Source organism: Anolis sagrei, chromosome 2, assembly GCF_037176765.1.
Source record: "Anolis sagrei isolate rAnoSag1 chromosome 2, rAnoSag1.mat, whole genome shotgun sequence".
In the NCBI taxonomy this organism is placed as follows: Eukaryota; Metazoa; Chordata; class Lepidosauria; order Squamata; family Dactyloidae; genus Anolis; species Anolis sagrei.
The window spans coordinates 292,239,988-292,252,094 of record NC_090022.1 but is presented as its reverse complement, the minus strand read 5'-3'; the positions used below and the strand labels follow the sequence as shown (position 1 = coordinate 292,252,094).

Genomic DNA, 12,107 nt, shown 5'->3' with positions numbered 1-12,107 from the left:
CTCTCAAAAAAGGACATTAGTCTGATCCATAAACTGGGCATTAGTCTGATCCAGAAACTTTCGGAACCCTGGTCAAAACTCAAAAGTAGCAACCAATTTTAGTTCAAAAGGTAAACTGAAGCAATAATCCGGATTATTCAGAGAAAAGATCCAGATTAAAACAAAGTGCCCCAAAAGTCACACAAAATAACACAGCAAGTAAAGGGTAAACAAGCAAAGAGCCGCAAGGAAGAAGACGTAGTCCAACAAAGTCCGAGGTCATAGCAAGCCAAGTCCAAAGTTGTGAGGTTCCAAAATCCACATAGGCAGTGTCGTAGTCAAAACTGGTTCGAAGTCAAAGAAGGGGAAGTCCACACTCACACGAATCCAAGCCGAGTCGAAACACACATGAACAGAAGCAGCAACCTGTAGATCCAGGACCCAATACCAACACGAAATAGGCAGCAACAAAACCCAACACACGAATCCAACACTTTGCCTTCTGCAAAAATTCCCCATTTCCAAGCTTACTTTTATCTTACACATCATCATAAGAAGATGAGCTGACCTCCGCCCTGTCATCATCTCTTACAGCTGTTCTTGACTCCACACGTGAACTTCTGCTCCCATCCCTCCAACTTCTCCATCTTTTGTCAAGACTTAAATCCCCCCAAGACTCAGATGTATTTCCAGTTTGCCAATCCTCGTTACCAGAGAAACCCATGAATGTGTCACTAGACGTCGGTGCTGCACATACATATTGTACCTCTTTTACCTTAGTCCAGTCCTATGTGTCATCCCCATCCTCATCACTCCCAGTCCCATCACTCCAAGAGAAATCCATAAATGAGTCTTCATCTGTGGGAGCTGTAAGTATTAGGGCTGGGCGGTTTCGTTTCGTTAATTCGTAATTCGTTAAAAATTCGTTATTTTTTGTTAACGAAGCGATAACGAACCATTCTGGAGCAGCTTAAAAATGAAACGAATTTTTCAATTCGTTTCGTAAATGCTTCGTAGTTCGTTATGTATTCGTTTCGTTATTGGTTTGAGGTTGTTTCATTATTATTTCCGCATGTCTGGGGCAAGTTTTATAGTTGTTTTTTGTTTAATTAGTGAAAACAAATTATAATATCACACCAACAGTCAACAACAGAGGGAGAGGGAAGCTTCAGAAGTTCCCCCTGTCCCATTTGGAGGTTTTTTAGCGTATTGCGCGGTCGCGTCCGCCATTAACAAATCGATTCATTATTGTTTCGTTATTGTTTTGTAATGTTTTTTACCATTTATGAAATTTCGTAAATATCGAACTTTTTCTTAAAAAAAATTCGTAATTCTTTTAAATATCGAAACGCAAAACCCCCCAAAAAACGAATCGATTTTAGAAACAATTTTTTCCGTTGTTACCCAGGCCTAGTAAGTATATCCCGGATCCTCTTCCTTTGCTCCTCATCAGACTCCTGCTCCTGAGTAGTCCTTTTCCTTCCCATAGACCAATCCATAATGTTTTCTTCCTCCTCCTCACTTGTTGCCCCATCGTCCCCAGAGAAGCCCAAGAATGATTCCTCATCTGTGGGAGCACTAAGTATATCCCGGATCCTCTTTCTTTGTTGCTCCTCATCAGACTCCTGTTCCTGAGTAACCCATTTTCCCCTTCTAGTGTCCACACTATTGGTAGCATTGTTACTCACAGGCTCTACTACAACAGAAACACTGGAAGGTCTTTGCTATGGTATGAAGGAAAAGAGAAATGTGTGACAGAAGTAGGCCAACAGATTGTGAAGATATAGCCATTTGGGACATAATTCATTTCATTCTCAAAGGAAGCAATGAGTAATTTTGTCAAATTTTCATTTCAAGAAAGATTTAGCAAAGTATTTGCATTTGGTGGCTTATTCTGTGCAAAATGTTCACTTTTTGCACAAAAAGTAACATTTTATGTGCAGGAAACAACATCGCAGAAATCCTGAACCATGAAGATTCACCTGTCACCAAGAAATAGACTGTTTCAAAATATTTTTGAATCCCTAAAGACATATGGCATAAAAGACAATAAAAAGGCATGAATTTTGATAGAAGTTTAAAAAATATTATCAGAATCAACAAAGACCTAATAGGGAGTTTAGAGGAGTGGCAGGAAGTTTCAATGTTTTGGTCTGTGCTTTGGAAAGCAAAAGTAGAACAGATTTACTTGCTAGATTGCAATACCTCCTCAAGTGATTGCTGAATCATTATGAAGGAGATGAGTAGAGAGATAGAGTAGATCCTCCACATTAGAAAGTTTAGCTTTTGAAAATTTGATTATTTACAGATTTGATTAATATGGTATCTCTAGGAATATTATCTAGGTCCTCTGGTGGACGTTGACCATAGGTCTTCTGGCATTGACTGTAGAGTTACATAGGAGGACCTAGAAATTCCTAGAGCAGTGTTTTCTCAGGTAAAAGAAAGAAACAAGAAGGAAGAGAAATAAAGAAATCACTTTTTAAAAACTTTCATAGCAGTATTCTGTCCATAGCTTTAGTGAATGTGAATGGCCCATTATATAGTCCACTGAGGGCTTTTTGTGCCCTCTCAGGCTTCATCAAATCATGGTTGTTTTTTTGTCGTGTCAGGATCAAGTCGCTTCTGTTGTGAGAGAATTGGCCGTCTACAAGGACGTTGCCCAGGGGACGCCCAGGTGATTTGATGTTTTTATCATCTTTGTGGGAGGCTTCTCTCATGTCCCCACATGAGGAGCTGGAGTTGATATAGGGAGCTCATCCGCCTCTCCCCGGATTCGAACCTGCGACCTCTTGGTTTTCAGTCCTGCCGGCACAGGGGTTTAACCCACTGTGCCACCGGGAGCAAATCATGAGAACCAAAGCAAATCAACAAAATCACCTCAAAGGGTAATAATTTCCACAGCAGATTTTTTTAAAAAATCACTCTCTCTCTTGCTCTCTTTCTTTCTCTCTCTCTCTCTCTCCTTTCATCCACCCCATCCATCCATCCATTCCTATTGGGGGTTGGTGTTATCCACAATGGAAGAAGAAAAGGAAAAAGAAGAATAAGAAGATTGTATTCATACTTATCACTCTATCAAAACTATATACGTTTTTCATTAAAATTGCACAAATAAACATTATTTCAAAGTCAATTAGACTATGCAATATGATGTTTGAAACATTAAAATGTATTACAAGGCTACATAGGCACATAAAGCTGCATAGCACATCATTAAAAGTCAATTCAAATCAATTTTTAAAAGTGTGATAGTACAATAATGTTTTAACTTGAGGATGGATAAAGATCAATGATGAATTCATTTTAGCCTCTCTGGAAATAGTATTCCAAAGTCTGGAGCAACCACTGAGGAGACCTCCTCCCTTGTTCCACCAAATGAACTTGAGTAGGTGCTGCTACCAAAGGGCCTCTCCAGAAGAACTTAGAACTCAAATGGTGTCAATAAAGAGAGTCCTTCAGATAGCATTGAACACATCTATATGGCTTGAATCTTATAATGGAAAACACATATGGGACCCAAACTCTTCCAAGTGGCCAACATCTTCCCTTTAGGTTGGATACTCTGGCTGAGCTCAGAGGCTTTGAGTGGGTAGGAGAGGACTGTCTCAAGAACTGGATCCTAGAAGCCAACCATCACTGGTTTTGCAAATTGTTGCAGTTAGCTTTAGCTTTCATTGAACATTGAGCTTTAGCAATCCAAAGTAGGCAATAAATGAGAGGGGTAGTGAGTTGTAAAATTCCAGACAACCCAAAGACTTTTTTTTTTAGTTTAAGAACTCTTTGGCTGGTGAGACATATATCCTAGGTACTGATTCACAGCAATAGTTCGAGTTGTACAGTGTACCCTACAGACACGACCCAACTTCATTGAAAAGACAACAGATAGGCTTACCTGCCTCAGCTCCTTGAGATCAATTTTGTTCCCCACCAACACCAACGGGATGTCATAGGTGCGTCGGACACGATAAATGAGCTCTTTGAATTCTGCCGCTTCTTGAAAGGAGTGACGATCTGTGATGGAATAGCAAATAACGAAGCCTTCTCCACCTCGCATATATTGGTCTCTCATGGCTGTGAATTCTGCCTGCAGAATAACATTGGGACGCTATATAATTTAGTAAGCAAAATAAATGGCCTATAAAGAGCAGGGCTGCTGAAAGAGTGTTTCAAAGATAATGTCTTTTTCTTCCCCTTTGTCCCCAAAAGCAAGCTTGTTTACAAGTTTAACTAGGAGCAGAACACAGACGTTTCCCTTCCAATATTAACAAGGCATCTCCCAAATGATTCACCATCTCTCTTTCTCTTGAATTGTTTCTCTTCCTTGTCCTCCTTACAGTAAATAATGCAGAATGCTAATAAAAAAGATATTAGAATTCTGACATCTCTCACTTATCTTCTGTTTCTTTCTTTTTCATTATGCTTGTCTCCAAAATAAATACCAAGATGTAAGATTTGTAGAGTGCCACAAACACATGTGGAGGTCCTCTTGAGAGCATATGAACCCTTAGAGCGTTTTTTTTTTTGAAACCAGAGTGCTGAGCCATTGCTTTCTGTTATGACTTGATCCTGATAATGATAAAATTACTAATAATTCCCAGGAACAGATTTATCTGTAAATACAAAATGTTTGCATTATTATTATTTTCCTGAATGTTCGTGTACTTTTGAAACACAGAGTTCAGTCTATCAGTCATGGAAGAGCACCAGAGATGGATATAAAGAATATTCACACATTTTCTTGTTTACAGCAAGACTGTTAGGAGAAATAAATACTTAAACCCTGTATGGTTTTTCCTTCTTTTCTTTCTTTCTTTTTTTCATTTTATGGACTTTTGCAAATATAATATAGTCGCCCCTTCTCCCCCATTTCCAGGTTTGACTTTTGCAGATTTGATTATCCACAAACAAATCTGCAATCTCTAGGTCTTTTGGCTAATATGAACCATTGAGTTGAAATGGGGGACCTAATAGGCACTGGAATGGCATTCTTACATATTTAAAAAGGTGTTATATTATTCCTGATATCTCCACTTTCATGGGGGTCCTGCACTAATTGCACCAGCTAATGTGCAGGGCTTAACATTGCAGCTGTAAAAATCACACCAGAATCACATTGCATTTTTGTATCAGGTTCTGTATTAGTTGCATTCTTCCTCCTACGCTCTTTCTGCAGGAAATCAGTATATATTTCAATATGCATTTTGGTGCATATTTTTCTTTGATGAGAGCCATCATAAATCTAGGAGCTATATGGATTATTGGATGCAAGATGCACTTTGTCCTATTGACTGTCTAATGGTTTGCATAATGGATACTTTCATAGGGAAATGTAAACCTGCGTGATTTGTTTTCCATCCTTTGACTCCTACAGTATTCTTTGCACTTTAGGTCTCTTTCAAAGAAAATTTCTTTGAACAAAAGTAAGCATGAATGTCAGAATCCTGTTAGGGCCTTACATCTTCATCAGCAGATTTGCCACTATTGGAATTAGAATTGCACTTTGCATAATGTTTTCCTCCAGGAAAAATAACCCTGCTATTACGTTTGTATATAACAAAGTTGAAAATGTGAAAAATTCACATTGGTGTTAAATGCACTTCAGTACCCCATGTGTGCTGGTACACAATGTTCATCAATATATAATGCACACCAATGTTTCATACTGATGCACATTGATGTACATCAGTCCTTGTGTACATTGGGTAGGGTACTCTTGCTGGTATCCTATTATATGTCATTGTGATTCAAAGAATTATAGAGTTGGAAGAGACCCCAGGGGAAATCCAGCCTAACGTCATCTTGCAATGCGGAAACATACAATCCAATCCTTCTCAGAAGACGGCCATCCAGCCTCTGATTTAAAATCTCCAGAGAATGAAACTCCACCATACTCTCAGGTGGCAGCATATTCGACTGTCTAATAGTTCTAAATAAAAGATAATTTTTGCTTTTTGTTATGTTTTTTTTTCAGAAAAACAAGGCATTTTTTGTGCAGAAAACAGGTGTATTTTGAATATTTTTTGCTGAAGAGTCTTCTGAAATGTAGAACATGGTTGAAAACTGTGTGAAGTTCTATGCATTCTCATATCTGAAATTTTTGTTGTTCTTCTTGCATGAAAGAGTAAAATGAACAATGTCCATCACATCAAAGTCTTCTGAAATGAAAATGGGAATTTCTGTAAATCTCCATGTATTCTCTCAGAGAAAAGGAAAAACTGATGGGTTTTTAAAATGGAAGAATGAAATAAACAATCTGAATTCTCCAAGGAGAAACTGGATCAATAGAATCATAGAATCAAAGAGTTGGAAGAGACCTCATGGGCCATCCAGTCCAACCCCCTGCCAAGAAGCAGGAATATTGCATTCAAATCACCCCTGATAGATGGCCATCCAGCCTCTGTTTAAGTTGTAAGTTCAAAACCAAAGTTTCCAAAAAGATTTCCCATTATACACACACACACACACACACCCCAAAATATGCATATTTTTACATATACTCAACAAATCTCCACATTTTGTAATATAACTAAACATTCACTGTATTCCTCTGAGCAGGAAAAGATTGCATTTTATAAATATACATGAAAAATAAGGTGAACATATAGTTAGGTTTCAAAAAGAATAATCTGCACAAAAAAGGCTTGAGATGATTTTTGGTATGGCTTTTTGGCAACCTGATCAGAAATGGACTTCCCAAAATATGGCAGAGGCTGATAGGAGTTGTAGTCCAATAATATCACTTATTGGCGATCCTTGGTGCAGCATCCCTAGCACAGCATTGCAAACAAATATAGACCTGGTTTACAGTTAGTGTTCCCAGCAACTGGATTTTTCCCTTTGAACCAGAAACTAATGTAGCTTGGGAAGTTAGGAAGGCTAGAAGCAAGGTGCTAGGAGGAAAGTGATTTTGGGTGAAAAAGGATAAAACACTATTTTCCCAGCTGCTAAGTCTGTCTTGTACATGCTTCTCATCCCTGGAATAAATGCTAAATATCAAACATGCATTCACTTTACTGTCATGTACTTCTGTATTAAAAGTGGAGGAAAAAAGATGGGAATTGATTCTGCCTTAAGTGAGAGACAGCCCAAGAATGTGATTTAATGCAGAGGCGGGGAATTTGGGTACTTTTCGACATTTCAGTTCTTGCATTTTGAGATCTTTCCTCTTTAAGAGCTGCATTTGATCTTCATTTACTATGCTCTGGATTTCCTAGCATAGAGAATGTTTTCTTTTCTTTCCTCTTCCCTTTCTTGTCTTTTTTTCTTTCTTATGGACAAATAACAGCAAGTAGCATTCCACTGCTAATTAACCAAAATGCCACATTCATAGCAGGAAGCAAAGAAGACATTAGCATTCAGGATGCAGAGAACATGAGTTACATTGTTATCTCATGTCCACATGAACTCCAGGAAATGTAATACTGAAAATGCTGAACAATACATAGCAAAATGCAGAAGACCCATGCAGAGAGATTGTGCAGGGATTCAGGCTTAAAGCACCATTTATAGTGCAGTATAGATGGAAGAAGATGTTTTGGCTGGGGCCAGTCACCAAAGCCATCAAAAGCCCAACATTTTTAACATACAGAGGTTCCCTTCAAATGTGTAAAGTGCAAAAAATAATCCACTCCACTTCACAAGCACCTCAGAATTCCACACTGAAACCCAATGCATTGGTTCCCTTCTGCAGTTCATCTCAAAATGTAAGTGATCGGTGCCATTTTGAGGGACTCCAGTACAAAACGAAGCTTTGGGTGTTTGAGGGAGAGCATGCAGTGGGTTGGGAAAAACTGGGCTTTGGCCTTCATAGTTGTTACCCTTGTTTTTATAGGTAGAGATGACTTGACATAGCATAATGATCCGGAAGCTCAAGTTGGTACAAAATGCAGCTGCTTGGCTTCTTGCGGGAATTCCGATGAGATGCCACATAACACCAATCTTACTGCAGCTGGTTACCAATTGAGCACCGGATCACTTTCAAAGTGATGGTACTCACCTTTAAGGCCTTGCATGGTCTGGGGCTGATATATCTGAGGGACCGCCTCCCCCCCTACCAACCCCAGAGATCCCTCCGTTCTGAGGACCAAGATCGATTGGAAATTCCCAGTGTCAAGACCTTGCGTCTAACAGCAACCAGACGCAGAGCCTTTACAGCAGTGACACCATCACTCTGGAATACTCTGCACCTTGAAGTCCGTGCCTTGCGGGACGTATCAGCTTTCCACAGGGCATGTAAGACATATCTGTTTCGACAGGGCTTTGATCTTTGATATTGCAGTTTTAAATTGTGTTCGATTTTAGCCTGTTCTTGTAAGCTGCTCCGAGCCCCAGGGGAGTGGCGGCATATAAGTTCGAATAATAAATAAATAAATAAATAATGTCCCATAGAGAAAATTGTCAAAATCTATTTTTTGTTTAGTTTTTCCATTTGCATTTATAGCTCACCTTTCTCTTAAAGTGTGCTCTAAGGCACAAAAAGATTTTTATTGACCAAAATAAAGGCTACGACTGACAAAACAGATATGTATTTTGTGCAAAAAATACATCTATTGTTTCCTGTGGTTGCAAAACCAAGGATGTGACAATACCAAAACTGTAGTCCTTCCTCCTTGGTGCAAATTATTATTCTTTCAGATATTGTAGAGAATGCTCAATAATCTCATAATCACATCCAGTAAGAAGTCAACCTATTTTTTTTATTTTGATGTGAGAGAATGAAATAAATAAACTTTTTAAAAGTATTAATCCTTGAAATTTAGAATGACAGAAATGAATATTTACATCTCTACTTAAGAAAATCCTAGAAAGCAGCTTGAAAATTCATCATACAACTGGAAGACCAGAAGTTGTATGCGTTTATCTTAGCAGCACTATCTACCTGAGAGGTGAAGATGCAAGGATTTGCAGTCTGATGAGATTCTAAGACACTTTCTCTCTCTCTATCTATCTATCTATCTATCTATCTCTCTCTCTATCTATCTATCTATCTATCTATCTCCTCTCCATATATAGTATTAGACCAGAAGGTGGTAGATATAGAATCTGCATTTTGGCATGCCTCTGCTCAGATGCCATCTGTCTGAAACAATTGGTTACTTGTCAGGTTGTGGTTGCTAGGCCAAGCACAACATAACTACCACTAAAGAAAAACATGGTTTCAGTTTTCTTGTTCTTCTTCCTCCCAAGAAAGCTTACAAAAGGAATAAAATTAATAACCAATAGCATCCAGGACACACACTGGAGAAACATGACCCTGTGTTAAAAGTCGAGATCAAAGATATAATAATTCTACAGTCTTCTTGGGAATTCTTCATTGCTTTCAGATTCTGTGAGATCATCCCAGTTCAAAACGAAAATAAAATAAAATTACTGAAATCAGCCTCCTGGGTGAAATTTTGCATTGTCAAACCCATTGACTTGCATTGCCCCTCCTAAGCTGGGAGCAACACTAGTTTCTGGTTTTGGAAAATACAATCTCCTCCAAATCTGAAAGAACCCACTAAGACAGATAGGAAAATCATGGGGCAATAGCTTTGTGCAGTTCTCCAGTGTTCTGGTCAATGGGACTCTGGGCTTCATTAACACCCGTTTCTGCTTTAATCTGTCTTGAGTTTCAAGACATCTTATGAATTGACATATTTTTTAGTGTTTTCTTTTCCCAGCTTTTAATCTATTTCTCCATCAATATGTAGCTTTAAAAAGCTCTGACTGAAACTGTCAAACTAGTGGTGGATTGTGGATTCCTTGTCAGTTGATTAACAGGTGAATGTGCTCTGGATTTTAGGAAGACCTTTAGGAAGAGGAGTGCCATGGCCAGCAGTCAGTTTGGTCTGGCTTGGCTACTGCTGCAGGCAAAGTCACAGGCAAAAGACGACTCTTCCCAGTATTTCCAGCAAGCTTGGAAAATGTTAATCTGGTGCTGGATGAGTGCCTGGCCACTGTGAATGTCTGGATGAGGATGAACAAGCTGAAGATTAATCCCGACAAGACAGAGGTCCTTCTGGTCGATCATAAACCAGATCGGGGTATAGGGTGGCAGCCTATGCTGGACGGGGTTACACTCCCCTTGAAGTCACAGGTCCGCAGTTTGGGTGTCCTCTTGAACTCATCACTTACGCTTGAAGCACAGGTGTTGGTGGTGGCCGGGAGGGCTTTTGCACATTTGAGACTCATGCGGCAACTGCGACCGTACTTCGTGAAGGCAGATCTGGCCAGGGTGGTCCATGCCTTAGTCACCTCCAGATTGGACTACTGTAATGCACTTGAAAACGGCCCTGAAATTCCAACTGGTCCAACAGGTAGTGGCCAGGTTGTTAACTGGTGCTCCTTGCAGTGAGAGGTCAACCCTCCTGTTTAAGGAGCTCCATTGGCTGCCATTCATTTTCCGGTCCCAATTCAAGGTGCAGGTGCTTACCTACAAAGCCCTAAACGTTTTGGGACCCGCCTACCTGCCTACCTATTATTATTCAGGCTATGAAACAAGGAAAGGGGCCCAGGCTCCAGTGTTTAGAGGTGGATGATGGAGGAGACAATCTTTAGCTAAGACCTCTAAATAAAGAGAAGTTTGCATCTTTGTCCTTGACCTTGGCTCTGCTGCCTCTTGGTTAGATTTCTGGACTCTGATTGTGGTTTCCTGTACTTTTGCTTCGGACCCTGTTTGTATTCCTGAATTGCTGGTTTTGACTTCTTGGTTGTTGATTGATGGACTTTGACTTCGGTTTGTATTCCTGGCTTGACTTCTGAACTCTGTGGTTTGTTTTCCAGTATTCTTGGCCTTTGATTTGTGAACCTTGACAATTGAACTCCTGACATCTGACTACTGGACTATCCTTTGTTGTTAGTTCTCTCCTGACTCAGTACTCCTTGGCTTGTCTTCACTAATTGGAATTTTGACCTTGCCATCATCTCATCATTATCAGTTTGTGATTTTGCAATTCTGTTATCTTGGCTGGACCTTAAAAGAGTTAGAGCTTAAGTTAGTTTTCTTTATAAATGAAATATGGTCTTTGGCTTATCTTGTGTTTAATTAAACCTCGGCCCTGACCCTGACATTGACCTTTGCACACAACAAGTACACCAAATAGAAGAAACCTATCAGCAAAACAAAACCAACATGATGTGGTGATTGTTGCATTAGACTACTATTCTGGAGATCTTGGGACATGGGATGGCAGTCACTGTCCCCTCCTGCCTTTCATGTTGCAGCAATCTCTGGCCATGACATCAATCTTATCTGTGTGCCATCACTTGCAGTGATGTCAGTCAGGGTGATGAGATGCACTGTGAATGGAAAGGCAGAGGAAGGGGTGTCATCACAGCATGTGACAAAGAACAAGTAGGATCCATGTCACAGCAGGAGACCACAATAACATGGAGTGGGGGGGAGGGGCATTAGGATTGCCATCCAGCAAAAGTGAACCATGTTTGATGCCACTGGGCAGTGTGGACTCTCTTCTGAGGAGTCCCTACTGAGACTATTCTCAGGGCTGATTTGGCATCAAGCATGTGAATCACCTCCAAACTTACTTCTTCCTTCTAGTAAATAGCATTAAAGTCCCCCACAAAGTTGTGTGTGGGGAGGTTTATCATATGGTGCATTAAAGATAGAAAATAGCTTTCTGCATCCCACCCAAAAACAAACAAGTGTATGCACAAACCTTCATGATTAATAAATGTGTGACCAGCCAATTTCTAACCATGTTTGTACAGTAAGACCTCCATATCCATGAGGATTAACCTGGTTACCCAAGAGCTGAACACCATTAAATACACTGTCCAGAGCTTACCAAAGACTTCTGTTGACAAATTTATTTATTTATTTAAAAGTTTTATATACCAGCCTTCTCACCTCTTTTGAGGGACTCAGACCGGTTTCCAACCATAATATCACATACAATCAATAAAACATCATAATTCATATTACAGTAAAACATTAAAACAGCAATTACAATCAATAACTACAATGGTCAGTCGTCACACTAAAATTGTTGCTCATCATCCTCCATCCATATCTCAGGGTGTTGACTCACTTGTCGAATGCCTGTCTCCATAGCCAAATCACCTGTTTCCTAAATGTCAGGATAGAAGGGGCAGTTCTAATCTCCAATGGGAGAGAGTTCCAGAGC

General features: G+C 39.7%; 1 protein-coding gene across 1 annotated transcript in view; it reads right to left on the bottom strand.

The window, feature by feature from the left end:
• Positions 1-12,107, bottom strand: part of RIT2 (Ras like without CAAX 2) — a 218,968-nt gene that overhangs the window by 101,463 nt on the left and 105,398 nt on the right. Inside the window, exon 4 of the mRNA XM_060761199.2 lies at positions 3,875-4,066. Coding sequence (XP_060617182.2) covers positions 3,875-4,066 — 192 coding nt within the window. The remainder of the gene's footprint in view (positions 1-3,874; positions 4,067-12,107) is intronic.